This window comes from Hypomesus nipponensis, chromosome 22 (genome assembly GCF_054491055.1).
Source record: "Hypomesus nipponensis isolate SF chromosome 22, ASM5449105v1, whole genome shotgun sequence".
In the NCBI taxonomy this organism is placed as follows: Eukaryota; Metazoa; Chordata; class Actinopteri; order Osmeriformes; family Osmeridae; genus Hypomesus; species Hypomesus nipponensis.
In genome coordinates, this window is record NC_140382.1 from 7451385 (window position 1) to 7467500 (window position 16116).

The window sequence follows — 16116 nt, forward strand, 5'->3', positions numbered from 1 at the left end:
CTAATCTGACAGAGGCTGCTCTGGGAACCCCCCCCCCCCCCCCCCCTTCCTCCATCCCCAGCTGCATTCCTGTGTCACACAGAGGGAACCTCCACATTACATGTCTGTTTGTCCTCTTTGTCACACTGCTTTTCAGCCTATTACGGTTGAGGAGGGAGGGGGACGCTAGAAGAAGGGGAAAGAGATGGAGAAGAAGGACGAAGAGGCGGAGATGAAGAAGGGGGGAGATGAGGAGAAGGAGAAGAAGGAGATAGAGATGGAGATGATGGAGGAGAAGGAGAAAGGGCAAGGGATAAAGAAGAGAAGTGAGTAGTGATTGCTTACTGTAATACTGCTGGTGTCTACAGAGACCAGAGCATACTACCAGACTTCAATATGTGTGTGTGTGTGTGTGTTTGAGTGTGTGTGTAATTATGTGTCTAGAGGTTTGCCTCAAAGGAAGAGCAGCAAATGTAATTGAGCAGAAAATGTAAAAGTGTGTGTCTGTTCTGGGGATGAGACTTCCACACAGATTAAAACAGCACAATGATCCACTCTGGCAAGACCTGCATCCCTGTGCACCCCTGGAGGGCTGCCTGGCTAGCTGCCCTTCCTCTCTGGCTACCCCTTACCTCTGTTTGTACCTCACCCATCATCTTCCTACCTCCACTCATCTCTCTCCCCTTCCATCTCTCTCTCTCTCTCTCTCTCTCTCTCTCTCTCTCTCTCTCTCTTCATCTCTCCAACCTTCTATCGCTCTCTCTCTACCACCCCCCTTCCTCTGTGGTTCAACAGATAACATTGAGTAAAAGCAGAAGACCTGGCAAGTCGTCAGGCTGTCCTGTATGTGTGTGTGTGTGTGTGTGTGTGAGTTTGATGGGGTGGTCTGAAGAGGTCATGGGGTGGGCGGGGTGGGGGGAGGAGTGTTAGACCTGACAGCTTCATCCATCTATCCTCAGTGTGTGTGTGACAGACATCTCACTATAGCAAAGGAGACTATGCTTCAATCAGAATTACAATTGGATTCGCTTGCCTTCGCAGGTCTGTCCCTCTGCCCCCCCCCCCCCCCCCTGCGCCTGCCCCCCGCCCCTCATCCCCCCTGCTCCTCCCTTCTGAATCTCTCTCAGAGGTGAATCCATTTAAAAAGTTAGATGACAGGGTCAACAATGAAAATGAAGTTTTGGGGAACTTAAATGAGACACAGAGGAATGTGTCAGGGCTGGAGAAAAAGGAAAGAGAGAGAGAGAAGGCAGGCGGGGGGCGGGGGCGGGGGGAGAGAGAGAGACCCCCTCCTCACTGTGTCCTCCCTCCCTTTACATCTCTGCGCTAAGAGAGGATGTGTTGAGTCTGGAGAACAGAGCAGTTTGCTATGCTGTTTGAGATGCATGACACCTGGACTGAATATGACTAACGATGATACTAATCCCTTTACGCAAAGACTTCTTAATCCATCCATCTCCCGTTTTTTCTCTATTACCTTGATCTCCTCTTCCCTCTATCTCACTCCCACTTCCCCTCTCTCTCTGTCTTCTCTCCCTCTCCTTCCCTCGCTCCCTGTCTCTCTCATCTCTCACACATTCCTGGGCTGTTTCTGTCCATTGTCCTCAATGACATCACAGACTCCCAGTTCACCCGGCTACGGAGAAAAGGATGTGAGGAATGCCCCTCTCTCTCCCTCCCTCTGTCTGTCTCTCTCTCTCTCTCTCTCTGTTTCTCTCTTTCTCTCTCTCCTTCTATCTCTTTCGCCCTCTCTTTCTCTCCCTTTCTCTCAGGAACATAGAATGAAAGAATGCCATTGATTCAGAGGTTCAGAGGCACATGAATGGACTTCACACAGACACCCCCCCGACCCCCACCCTCCACCCTTCCTCTGTCATCCCTTCCTCACAACCACCCCCCCACCAACTGCCGCTGACCCCCCCCCCCCTCCACCTCCCACTCCAAATTCAGAGACTTCCACCCCCCCGCTCCCACTGTTGTGGTACCTTAATTAATCTCCTTTATAGAAACAGAATAGCCCCCTCCACACACACAGACACCATGTGACCTTCCCTTCAGGCTAATGTGACTGTTGCCCTGGCTTGGTGGATATGGCTGAGAGTAGAGGAGAGGAGAGGGAGGAGAGGAGAGGGGAGGGGAGGAGAAGAGAGGGGAGGAGAGGAGAAGACACAATTCTGGCTCCAAGCGTTTCCCTACCAGGTGCTGTAATGCTTAATTTATTTTTTCTACTTTGACAGTTACTGTTCGGAATGGTCAATATATCTGTTGTGGGTTACTCAGAGGACTGATGCTAGGGGTGGGTTAACGATGAGGGTCCAATATTGAGTGGTAAACTTTGCAGCAAAGCCCGCTGATCCTTGGTGAGTCTCATTTAGCCTGCGAAACAGCAGCCAAGCTTTACTCCAAACAAACAATTTATGAATTTTCAATCAGACAACAACCCCCGAGCCTCTGGAAATGAAACCGAACAAATAAACAGAGAAACTGAGGCTGGGGCTGGGGCTGGGGCTGGGGCTGGGGCTAGGGATAGGGATAGGGATAGGGATAGGGATAGGGATAGGGATAGGGATAGGGATAGGGATAGGGATAGGGATAGGGATAATGATAGGGATAGGGATAGGGATAATGATAGGGAGGGTTAGGGCTAGGGCTGGGGCTGGGACTGTGCTGGGGTTCCTTAATGTATGTATCCCCTGACCCCAACACAAACCAGAAGGTGAACCAGAGCCCTCCCATCCGAGACAGATCAAACTGTTTGTGAATAACACCACGTTATAAATGATTGCAGCCACTCCCAATGAGCAAACAGTGCGGCTCACTGTCCCTCCTCACTCCACCTCTCCAGAGGGGGAGGATTAGCTAACCCTAACTGATCATGATTCACACACACACACACACACACACACACACACAGGCATGTGTCTGGGACACACACTTGCATGTCTATTCAAGCTCACGCACGTCACTCTTGACCACATACACGCAGTCATTCCAAGATCTCATACACACCCTGCCACATCACACACCAACATCTCGTGAGGGAGGGAGGGAGGGAGGGAGGGAGGGATGGGAGGGAGGGAGGGATGGGAGGGAAGGAGGGAGGGATGGGAGAGTGGAGCCGTTAGAGAGCGGGGCCAGAGAGAGGAGGGAGTGCTCCTCTGTCTGTATCAATGCCAGAGTCAAGCCAAATGAGGACAGATCACCTGTCATACACACACACACACACACACACACACAGACACACACACAAGCACACACCACTGTATCTGATGGGACAGATCTACCAGTGCCCAGATGCTCCATTTAGAGAATGGAACAAACCTAATAAAGAGACAGCAGCAGCAGCTGTGCAGAGCAGATACACACACACACTCGTCCACACACACAAACGCGCGAGTGCAAATATACACTCACATGCACACACATGCACACACAGACACACACACACACACACACTGCTGGGAAGGATAACAAGGTTACGGTGATGGGGGGTGTGGTGGGGAGTTTTGGCAATGGGCAGCAAGGGACTGTGTTATTTTGCACATGAAATATTCATATTGTACTAAAAGTGTGATTTTTATGCAATGAGTTCGGGTTTGTAAAACAGCCTCAAAAGACAGGTTATTCAAAGGACCAGCACATTTCACTCTATCGGTGCAATAACAAGGTTTACACAGTCATTTTATCCCAGTAAACGTAACTGCTGTATATCTTTACCTAGCATACTGTACGTGTGTGCTGCATCTCCAACTTCCTCTCCCTTTCTCCCCTCACCTTTCGTTTTTCTTCTCTCTGTTTGTCTCTGTCTCCTCCAAAGTGTATCTTATCCATCTATCTCTGCTGTCCATCCGGCCGTCTGTCTGTCAGAAGGATTACATATCCTCCAGACTGACTGTCATAATTAACTGGATTACACAAGCAGATTACACAGGCAGACATCCAATACAAGCCAGAGGCCAGACCGCCCGACTGTCTGCACACACACACACACACACCTCCGGGCCCTTCTGCTTTCATTCACCATCTATATCGTTTGGTTGGATTCTCCTGTTGTGTATCTGTGGTTGATGTTTAGATATCTTTAGACATAGAAAGTATCTTCAGACAACTATGGAGCGGTGGAGGGGAAGAGGCAGGAGTGAGCAGGCAGAGAGTAGTAGACTAATTCAAAGTGACATTAACTATAATAACTCTGCTCCTCATTAAAAACACATTACTCTCCCTCTTTGCGTGCACGCGTGTGTGTATGTGTGTGTGTGTGTGTGTGTGCGTGTTTGCAGAGCACATTGGCCCAGCTCTCAGCTATCAGCTCTCAGCTATAGAAGTGCAGCTTGTTTAACAGCTCTGGGGAGGTGGGAGACAATGGAACTGTAGCTCGAGAGGAAAGAGAGAGATAGAGAGAAAGAGGGAGGGAAAGAGAATGGTGTGGGAATGGGGGACGAGAGAGGGACAGAGAAGGAGGTAGACAAAGTGAGACAGGAAGAGAGGAGAGATAGTCACGTAAAGATGACCAGGATGTACTGTAGAGATGGATTGAGATTGAGAGATTGACAGAAAAACATGAGGTCGGCCAGGTGGAGAAAGACATTTACATTTAGTCATTTAGCAGACGCTCTTATCCAGAGCGACTTACAGTAAGTACAGGGACATTCCCCCCCGAGGCAAGTAGGGTGAAGTGCCTTGCCCAAGGACACACCGTCATTTGGCACGGCGGGGAATCGATCCGGCAACCTTCTGATTACTAACTCGACTCCCTCACCGCTCAGCCATCTGACTCCCCGATGAAGACGATGAAAGAAACCAAAGTCTCGCCCGAAAAAAGACAAAAGATGGAGGAAAAGTGTTCCAAGAGAGAAAGTTGGATTGAGAGATGTTGTTGGTAGCAAGAAGGGCATGTGTGTGTATGTGTGTATATGTGTGTGTGTGTGTGTGTGTGTGTGTGTGTGTGTGCAGGGTGAAAGGGGAGGTGGGGGGAGGGGGGAAGGACACTTGGAGGAGAAACAGACACAAAGGGGATTACTCTGGCTGGGAGAGGAAAGAGGTTTGTGGAACTATTCTAAGTTGGGGGGAGTTTTTTGGTGTGTGTGTGTGTGTGTGTGTACTGAAAGGGGGAGGGCCGTATCAAAGCCAGCTACGGTTCTGTATAGATGAGGATGGAATGTGACAACACTAATTACAGCGTGCCGTTGTAATAGAAAGACCAACGCCACCTGATAAAGAACCTTTTCTCCTCCACTCCTCTTTTTTGCCACTCCTCCTTTTCTCCTCCACCCCTCCCACTAAACCTCCTGACCAGGAGCTTCAAAGCCACTGTAGTGGTCACACAGGGAGGAGGGGTCTGACTAATGATGCAGGTCAGGCAGCTCCACTGACGGAAAGTTCTGGAACAAAACGCAATCTGTGCTGTTCTCTCCCTCCCTCTGTCTGCCTGTCTGTCTGTCTCTGTCTGTCTGTATCAACTATATCATATATCTCTCCCTCTTTCTCTCCAGACTCCAGGAGGTGTGGGATCCATATTTGATTGACATGTGTGTTTGAATTCTTTGCTCCGTCCCTCCGCCAGCGACCTTCAGCAGGCCTCCCGCATTAGAGCAGAGAAAGACGGAGGGAGCATGAGAAAGCAGGATGGAGGGAAAGGGAGAGGAGGGGGAGTAGTGTTAGTAGAACTCGGGCGATGGAGTCATGAATGACCCCCTGTAGGGAGCCCAGCTTTCAGGAACGCTTCAGAAGCCCTCCCCCTCCGCCTCCCCCTCCCCCTCGCCTTTCTCCTCCACCTCCCCCCCCCCCTCCTCCTCCCCCTCCTCCTCCTCCCCCTCCTCCTCCCCCTTCCACCCTCCTCCTCCCCCTCCCCCTTGCCCTTCTCCTCCTACCCCTCGCCCTCCTTCTCTTGCTTGCCCTCCTCTTCCTCCCCTTTTCTTCCATCTCTCTACACTCCTTCCTCCTCCTTCTGCTCTTCTTTCGCCCCCAAACCATGGAGATGACTGCTCCACACATTGCTAGGGGAGAAGGAGGCAGGGTTTCATTGGCCGAGCATGAACTGAAAAAAATCAATTTGTTTCTATCCATTTTCTCCACAATTTGATGAATTAAATACATACCAGTGATAAAAGTAATTTTCGAAGTTTGCAATCCCTTCCATTATCCACGGTTCATCTGAGAGGCGCTTCATTTTCTATAATTTCACACTTGTGTTATTCTGGCTTGCTCATTTCATCATGTAAATATAAACACTGACGCATAATACTCTTTTAATAAGCTTGGCTATGGATATTCATCAGCTTTACCCTTATCATCGCAGCTCCGAGACGGCTGATTGGATGTCAAGTGTTCCAAAGTTGGGCACCTTTACTCATCTAATTAGCATATCGAACCTATCCCCCACCTGTCAATCATCTGATCAGCTCTGTGATGGTTGGCTGTTTGACAGACATGCACAACCCTCACAGACTGCTGTCAGATACAGATGGGAACATTAAAAACACACACACTTACTGACATACACACCAAATGCCGTATTGTCCGGATCTGTTGAACTCTTGCTCTCGTGCATAAATTGATGTTTATAACGACCACCATTAATCTTATGCACAGCTAAATCACTTACACTGGGCTGGCTAGCAGCTAAATCACTTATACTGGGCTGGCAAGCAGCTAAATCACTTAAACTGGGCTGGCCTGCAGCTAAATGATTTAACAAGGGCTAGCTAGCTGCCAACCAGTTAGTTTAGCTTGCGTTGATTAGCTGTGTTGACTAGCTGGATAGATGCTGGATATATGCAAGGAAGGCTAACCGATCCTGAAACTATTTGATTTGTCTACCCAGAAGTATCTTGCTCAGACACTTTATTGTGGTGGATAGATGGCTGTCTGCCCGGCAACTAGAAGCTGATATTCAGCATTACTGAAGGACAGCAGTTAAATGGACGATTTACGCTGAGCGCCAATAGCGCGGTGGCGCTTTGTGAATTGTACATTCCTGCTGCAGTTCTGCGGGCAGCAGTCCTCATAACAATCACCCAGTTTGGCCATGGATGCATGTAGCCCTCTCAGCATCCAGCTCCAAGCCTCTACCCTCCACATGACCTCCAGCCTCTAGCATCTAACCCTGTCTTCAGGTCCCCTGCCTACAGGCTCCAGCCTGCCCCCCTATCCTCCAACCTCGTCTGGTCCACCAGGCCCCAGCCTCCACCTTCCAGGCTCTCACCCTGACCTCCAGAGCCCAGCCTTCAGACTCCAAGCTGACCAGAGGAATGGCGTCCGTGTGTCATTATTGTTGGAGACAGTTGGAAGCCTTCCATGGTGAACACTCTAACACGGAGGGAACAGACGACCTTGAACGCTGACCGGATGCTGGGTGTCAAGGCGGCCGCACTCTGAAGGCTAAATCACTAGGTACACACACACCAAATGCACATATGTACCAACATCCGATGCACACATGGCCCACAAAACAGACACACACACACACACATCTTTCTCTGAAGGCTAAATGACTAGGTACACTGTACTAACATGTAGAACACACAAGCACACACACAAAACACACACTCCACAAGGCCAAATGACTAGGTGTAAAAGCCAGGGGAATTCCATCTTGAAACATATATTACATGTGGCTATGGTTTGTTAATGTATAATCCTAACAACTAGTTGAGTGAGTATGTGTGTGTACATGTGTGTGTGCCTGTGTGTGTGTGTGTGTGTGTGTGTGTGTGCATTTTTCTCTGCTGTACATCCCTCCCTTCCCCTGTGTGGTTTATGGCCTTGTCTCTGGCGGTACACTACCTAATGGTGACATCATCGTGGGTCGTTTCCCGCCACATGGTCCCCTCTCAGGGCGTAGCTAAATGTTAATATGGTCCGTGTGTGTGTGTGTGTATGTGCGCGTGTTTATCTGTTTGTGTAGTCGTCGACTGGAGGTTTTCTGCTGCCTCATAAACTTAAACAACAGAATAGTTGGCCTGACAGGACCTTCTCTCTCTGTCTCTGTCTCTGTCTCTGTCTTGGTCTCTCTCTCTCTCTCTCTCTCTCTCTCTCTCTCTCTCTGTCACATACACAAAAAAAACATTGACCCTGGTAGGCACCATGTAACAGAGCAGTAGCCGACACATTTACCCTGGGATACACCGCTGGCAGGCACCTTAGCGAGACTGCTAAGTGAGCTAACCAGTAGTATGCTAATAACTATGATGTGTGATACCCTGTGCTAATGGGCATTACTTCATATGGACTAAGAGATTACAAAAGACTATATTGAGTTACATTATGGAGTCAAACACATCTATCAATCACGCCAATTAGGATCCCAAGACCCACTTATTAGAGCTGTACAAGAGACTAGGGGCTGGGTCTGGATGTAGTCTCCTGTGTCTGGCTGTGTGTACTTGGCCAGATGGCACTGTGTGTTGAGCTAGGAGAGTCATATTTCTAAAAGCTGTGTGTTTTAATAATTCACATGCTGTACCCTCTGTGTCTTCTTATTACTATTAGAGTGAGATAGCATGGTAGGGGGTGGTGGTGTCTGTGTGTGTGTGTGTGTGTGTGTGCATGTGTGTGTGCGTGTGTGTGTAATGTACTCTACACCTCCACACCATCTCAACCATTACCACAGCCTACATTATTCATAGACTCAACTGAGATCTAAATCCTAATGAACAAACTGATAAAAAAAAGAGAGAAGAATGGAGGGATGGAGGAAAGGAAAAGAGAGATGGAGGCTTCTTCATTCAGAGCATGTCCACCCACACACAGAAATGTGACCAGCCATGAAACCCCAGCCCTGGCCAATAGCGTGCTCTTGTGTGGATTGGGCAGAGCCCCTGTGTGTTACTAGAGGAGATGAGGTGTACAGGTTCTCCACTCAATGACCCAAGGGAAGGTTCACTGAACTCTAGAACAAAGAGTAGAGTTCTGAGTAGAACAAAACGCTATCTAGGTACTAGGGTTGCATTCAAATTGGTTTACATAAGTCTCTGAGTCATAGATTCCATAAAGAAGCAATCAGAAAGTTTTTTTAAGACTTCCACACTTATACAAGATTACATGTTTTGGTTTACTTTTTACATGAAGCCTTTTTCAAAAGGTTCCTTGAAGCAAATGGTTCCATAACTGTACTTCAGACTGCAATACCATTAAAAGTGCATCTCCATTCTGAAAGAATATGAACTCCACCAAATGAAATGAGTCCATGCCTCCATTTACCCTCTCCGCAGACACACACACACACTTGCTCTTGCACGCTCACACGCACACACACATGGAAAGGGAAGAGGAGAGCAGAGGGATATTATAATATGTGGTGCCCCATTGATTAGCCCTCAACACCTCTCCCTCTGGAGAGTGAAAAGAAAGCTGTGATGTCACATCCTGTCTGGTGGCGATAACGCCAATCTCCAGCCCACACAGGGACCCCACAAAACGGAATTATTTATCGTTTGAACCAAGCTGTCTTTGAATGCTTCTAATCAGGTAGAGTGAAAAAGAAATGCTACTCTGAAACATTTCACAGGTTGAGGGGAGTAACTTTGAAGCTTCTTAAGGATGCTTGAATTTCAGCAGGCAAAGTTCATAAATTAATCAGACATTTTCTACATGTATTAAATCTTAATAGACTCTTGGATTCTGGAGGACGGGTTTGGGCAGCTGAAGGTCTGGTGATAGAGAAGGTGTTTCTGTGTGTTGACATCAGAGTCTGTATCCATGATAACCTGACCTTATCATCGACTGCAGGGGATCTACTATGTCGTGTGAGCTGACTCAGTCTTAAATAGAATACTGAGTGGTGTACACCTACTTTGCAGCTAATGGATTGTTATGACGTGCACACACACACACACACACACACGCACGCACACACACACACACGCACACACACATCCAGCATAACTTCACACTTCCATATTTGGCTGGAGGTGGACCAGGGAAATCTGTTCCATGACAAAATGGTGATGTGGGTGGTGAAGAAAACTATGTTTTTAGATGTGAGTGTGTTTTCATGTTGATATGTAGGATTGGGGGGGGGGGGGCGGTGCTGTTTGAAGTTGAGTCATCAAAGATAAGCAGCTATCCTTAGCTTTCATCACAATATGCATTCTCCTTTCTCTTCTCTCATACACACAAACACACCTGCACACACACATACACACACACCTTCTCAGTCCACATACTAGTACTAGTTGGGCCAAAACCAACAGCAAGGTATTATTTCATAACAAAGGCAGCAGTGGGTACAGAGGTTTGTGTGTGTGTGTGTGGTGAGGGACACACACATTTGTGAATTTAGTGTGTGTGTGTCTTTGACTAAGTGTTTGTGTTGCCTAGCTTTCTTTTATCTGATCCAATGCCAATGCTAACGCTAACCACTTCAATCAAGTCCAATGCTGAATGCTAAATGCTAGCTCTTATCCACAGAGGCGATGGAAGGTTGCCAAGATGGGAATCTACAACATTAGCTAGGTGCTAATCAGTTTGTCCACTCCCTGTGATACTGGTTTTCGGAACATTAACAGGACTTCAACACAGAAATCAACACAAGCAGATGCCGGTGAGATACTGTTGTGAGTGAAACATTAGCTTGTGGTTCCCATGCTCCAACAATAGAGAGATTACAGCACCGCTACAATGAGTTCGGAGCTTGTTCGCCTATCTGAGGCCTGGTCTCACCCTCATCTCATTGTTAGTTGCTATGGAACAATGACTGCTGTCCCCCCCCCCTGTGTCTCTGTGTCTCCAGACCCTCTCCCACCCTTCCTCCTCTCTGTCTGTCTTCCCCTCGTCTTCACCCTGTCCCCTCTACCCTGCCCGCAGCAACAAGACAACATGACATCCTACTGGAAAAACCGCTGGGGAAAAATAAAGTGTGTGTGTATAATGTAGCTTGGTGCCATGTAAGTCTGACATTGCAGGCGCAGCGCTATTCTGATGTGCCAGAGAGAAATCAGCTCCTACAGGGGCTGTATGCTAGTCAGATACAGTCCAAGAAATCCGAGTCTGCACACATGTCTGTGCACTCCTGAGACAGCAATCTCACTCAGCTGTAATTGAGCCATTTCTGTACTCTGCACATCATAAACACACATACACACACACAGTAAATAATTTGCTTTTCCATCCAGCCAGTCAATCGGACAGCCAGCTCACACAACAACCAGTCAACCAACTTGTCAGGTAACCAACCAACAAGGTAGAACAACAGACAGACAAACAGTTAGCAATTGTTACCCAATAACAATCCTGTCAGCCAGCCAGCAAACCAGCCAGCTGGTAAAACAGTCACCCAGCCCGTCAACCAGCCCATGTGCAGCCTGTCCGAGGCCATTGTTTCTGGTCATTGCGTCCACAACATTTCTGTTCCCCTGCTCATCAGGTTGACGTAAACAAAGAGTAATGTCAGAGACAAGATAATGGCACTGGTCTGGACGAGCTGGAGACTGTGGCCCATTAGACTGCACGCGGGGAAGAAGTAAAGAAGGAGGAGGGTCAGAGAGAGACAGAGAAATAGAGTGATAAAAAATAGTTTTTTTATTCATCCAGAGGATTTGTATTTATTTATCCAGAAGATCTTTAAAAATGTTGTTGTACAAGCTTCGTAAAGTTGTTTGCAAAGAGTTGCCTTTGACACAATTGGAACTTTTCTTTCCTCCTTTTCCATTCTCTCGCTCCTGTGCTCCCCAGAGTGTATGCTCTGCTCTGACATCACAGGCCATCGCCTCGGTACTTCAACATCCCCTTCCTGCCATGGAGGCTGTGGCCCTCCTCTCTCCACCCAGGCCCCCGAGGGACGAAGGCTACATGTTCTGGTAATGGGATTGTCTTGTTCAGCCTGGCAAATGGATATAGGGTGTGTATGTGTATATGTGTGTGTGTGTGTGTGTGTGTGTGCATGCGTGCATGTTGGGAAGATAGAAAGGCGACTTTCCGGAGAAAGGTGTGCATCAATCTAACAAGAGAACGAGTGTGTTTTTTCCATCCCTCACCAGACTAGAGAACAACAGAGGCGGGTACTCATCTCTGGAACCTTCCATCCTACAACACAGAACGTGTCCTTGACAACAGCAGCCATGAAGGCCTGTAGGGTAATTTATCAGTCCTTGAGATGTGGCAGACAGCTAAAGGTGGTCTGGCTGTGTCTCTAGTCTGGCTGTGTCTCTAGTCTGGCTGTGTCTCTAGTCTGGTTGTGTCTCTAGTCTGGCTGTGTCTCTAGTCTGGCTGTGTCTCTAGTCTGGCTGTGTCTCTAGTCTGGCTGTGTCTCTAGTCTGGCTGTGTCTCTAGTCTGGTTGTGTCTCTAGTCTGGCTGTGTCTCTAGTCTGGTTGTGTCTCTAGTCTGGCTGTGTCTCTAGTCTGGCTGTGTCTCTAGTCTGGTTGTGTCTCTAGTCTGGTTGTGTCTCTAGTCTGGCTGTGTCTCTAGTCTGGCTGTGTCTCTAGTCTGGTTGTGTCTCTAGTCTGGTTGTGTCTCTAGTCTGGCTGTGTCTCTAGTCTGGCTGTGTCTCTAGTCTGGTTGTGTCTCTAGTCTGGTTGTGTCTCTAGTCTGGTTGTGTCTCTAGTCTGGCTGTGTCTCTAGTCTGGTTGTGTCTCTAGTCTGGCTGTGTCTCTAGTCTGGCTGTGTCTCTAGTCTGGTTGTGTCTCTAGTCTGGTTGTGTCTCTAGTCTGGTTGTGTCTCTAGTCTGGTTGTGTCACTAGTCTGGCTGTGTCTCTAGTCTGGCTGTGTCTCTAGTCTGGCTGTGTCTCTAGTCTGGCTGTGTCTCTAGTCTGGTTGTGTCACTAGTCTGGTTGTGTCAGTGTCCAAGTGTCACTGATCTGGTTGTTCATTAGTATGGTAGTTCACAAGTCTGGTTGTATCTGTGTCTCTTAGTCAGTAGTATATTTATGGGTCTGCATTCTTCAAAAGTCTCTCTGACGCAAATGGGAAGACCAGCCCAGTAACTGGGATTGGGACCATGCCACTGTCATTCAGACACTTAACCACTTATCCCATTATCTCTCCTCTCCTCTTGGACTCAATGACCTTTTTATCGCTGCTCAGCTACATTGCAGCCCGGGAAATAGACCAAGCCCTAACCTCACCCACATCCTAGGAATTAAGCCCTAATCTAACCCACAGCCCAGAATTGAACCTCGCCCACAAACATCAACTCCACATCTCACCCCTAACTCAAGAATTAGAATTGTCCAAAAATATGACCTATAACCTAATCCTAATTCAAAACCAAAACCAAACCCTACTTAAAACCAAAACCTCAGTTATGATCTAAAATGACTTTCCATACATGGAGTCCAGCCCAGCCCATCCCAGTCTAGACCAAACCAGCTCAAATTAGACTCAAACCTTCTAGTTCAGGTCAGCCCATTCTAGCCCAGCTCAGCTCCTACCAGCCCCTTCAGCCCATCCCAGCCCAGCCTACAACACCACAGTATTTGGTGCAGACACACCCTCCATGATGGCCATTTCCTGTTCCTGGGAGGTGATTTGTTATGTGAACTCCACGGCTTTTCATGGAACGCTGTAACCATCGGCAATATTAAATCGAGCCTCTGGCAGGAACCAAACACAGCAGCATTTCATAACCGTGTCAGAGTCTGACAGCAAAGGAACACCAGTCGTATTTCATCCAGTTTCTCAACTATGTAAACTTCTCAGCCTCAGAGGAGAGGAGAGGAGGGGGAAGGAGTGGAGAGGAGAGAAGAGGAGTGGAGAGGAGGGGGAAAGAGTGGAGAGGAGCGGAGAGGAGAGGAGAGGAGAGGAGAGGAGGGGGAAAGAGTGGAGAGGAGCGGAGAGGAGAGGAGAGGAGTGGAGAGGAGAGGAGTGGAGTGGAGAGGAGAGGAGAGGAGAGGAGTGGAGAGGAGAGGAGAGGAGAGGAGAGGAGAGGAGAGGAGAGGAGAGGAGAGGAGAGGAGAGGAGAGGAGAGGAGAGGAGAGGAGAGGAGAGGAGAGGGAAAGAGTGGAGAGGTGAAGAGGGGGAGGAGAGAAGTCAGGGTAGCACCAGACTGGTCTCCTCACCTCTCTCTTGTCTTGCTTACACACAGATTGCCAGCTGCGATTGGTCTGCAATAAAATAACATCCTGGACACTGTAACAGCTACTCATTCTCTCAAACACAAACACACACACACTCACACATGCACTCACACACTTTACTCTAACATCACACTGTCACAGTCAGTGGCCTGTCACAAATCTTTTTTATCTGGAGAGATGGTGATCAAACAGGGAACATGGGGTGCCCTACCACACACACACACACACACATACATATACAGAGGGGACAAAGTCTGAACTCATAAGGATGACGCCCATTGTTAATGATGAGGGTCTGAAAACACACAGCAGGATCTGTCCTAACAAGCTGTTTCTGTGTGTGTGTGTGTGTGTGTGTGTGTGTGTGAATGTGGCCTTGGAGATAGAAGTAAACACTGACCCTGTGGTCATATCACACACACAGGGTGGTGGGTGGTCTTTCGCAGATGGAGAGAGAGGAGGACAACTCCACAGAACGTGTTACAACTATCAACACAATCACCTCTGTAAAATTTCAATACAACCCTGCAGAGCTATTCCCAGGATTAATACCATCTCAGTAGATACATAAAAGCCTAAGACTAACTGATTAGCTCCTAACAGACATCAGAGGCCCCCAAGCGGGGGAATGGAGCAGGACTCACTGCCGATGCGCAGGTTGATCTGGTCCCTGCGCTCTCCGTTGGGCTCCTGGAAGCAGCTGTAGAGGCCGTTACTGCTCAGGTCCACCTCCAGCAGCACCAGCTGCGGGCCGTCCTGCTGGTGGCGGGCTCGCACGTCCGTCCCGTTCACCTTCCAGGTGACTGCGGCGGTGCTGTCCAGGGAGCCACACTGCATGGTGACGTCGGACCCCATGCGCTCATACTGCACCCTGGCACCTGTGCAGGGGGAGGGAGGGACAGGTTAGGCACGCCAGAGGGATGGAGGGATGGCGGGAGGGAGAGAGAGAGAGAGGGAGGGATCGATAGATTTGAGGCTGGGACGGATGGGGTGTTGGATGGAGAGAGGGGGAGTGGGAAGGAGAGATTGATGGAGAGGGAGTCAGGTGTCTGAGCGGTAAGGGAATCGGGCTGGTAATCAGAAGGTTGCCGGTTCAATTCCTGGCCATGCTAAAATGACGTTGTGTCCTTGGGCATGGCACTTCACCCTATTTGCCTCGGGGGAATGTCCCTGTACTTACTGTAAGTCGCTCTGGATAAGAGTGTCTGCTAAATGACTAAATGTAATGTAAATGTAATGTAGGTGGGTGGGGTCCCCCTAATGTTGGGATCAGGGTAAGGGTTAGGGTTAATGTTGGGATCAGGGTAAGGGTTAGTCAGACATGCAGAGGAGGGCCTCATGGACCCATGATAAACCTTCCTCATAGTATCTGATAGATTTTTGTCACCACAAACGACAGTGGGCATCAGCTGGCCTTCATCGAGCCCGTCCCCCACGCTGTCCCAGCAGGGTCATTATACCGGTAATCAGAATAATAATATGCTGATGATGCTATCAAAGTGTGGGTGATGAGCAGAGAGGAGATGACAAGGCTTTCATCTGCGCTGCTTTCAGCTGGCCTCCTCTTTGAAGCCTCCGAACCAGAGAGGCTTGTTAGCATACAGCATGTTTCTGTCACATGCACACACCTCGCACGACACGCAGATGCACCTCCTTTAGCCCACCATACTAACACACACACACCTCCTTTAGCCCACCATACTAACACACACACCTAATTTAGCCCACGTACAAATCGCTTCACACGCAAACATGGCATCAACCAGACATGCTTTGCATCAAACACAAACCTTACTCTTCATAGACACCTCACATGTCACACACATACCTCACATCTCACACACACTTTGCATCACACACATACCTCACATCTGACACACACGCATCACAGAAATCCCATCCTACACACACTTCACATCATATACATACACCTCAGATTGAACAAACACACTCGCTTGCATACACCCGCACGTCACATCATGCAAAGACTGCACATATCACACATGCACGCACAGACACACACACAGACACACACACACACACACAATGTAAGAACCACAACAGATCCCAAACTAAATAGAACTAGAAAAGAACCCCACGTGATGTAGAAGCTCCAAAGCTGTG

The 16116-nt window shown here is 48.6% G+C and overlaps 1 protein-coding gene across 2 annotated transcripts in view; it reads right to left on the reverse strand.

Annotated features, from left to right (window-relative positions):
* Nucleotides 1–16116, reverse strand: part of cntfr (ciliary neurotrophic factor receptor) — a 78646-nt gene that overhangs the window by 19808 nt on the left and 42722 nt on the right. For both annotated transcript variants that reach the window (XM_084687184.1, XM_084687185.1), the window contains exon 3: nt 14637–14870. In XM_084687184.1, coding sequence (XP_084543310.1) covers nt 14637–14870 — 234 coding nt within the window. The remainder of the gene's footprint in view (nt 1–14636; nt 14871–16116) is intronic.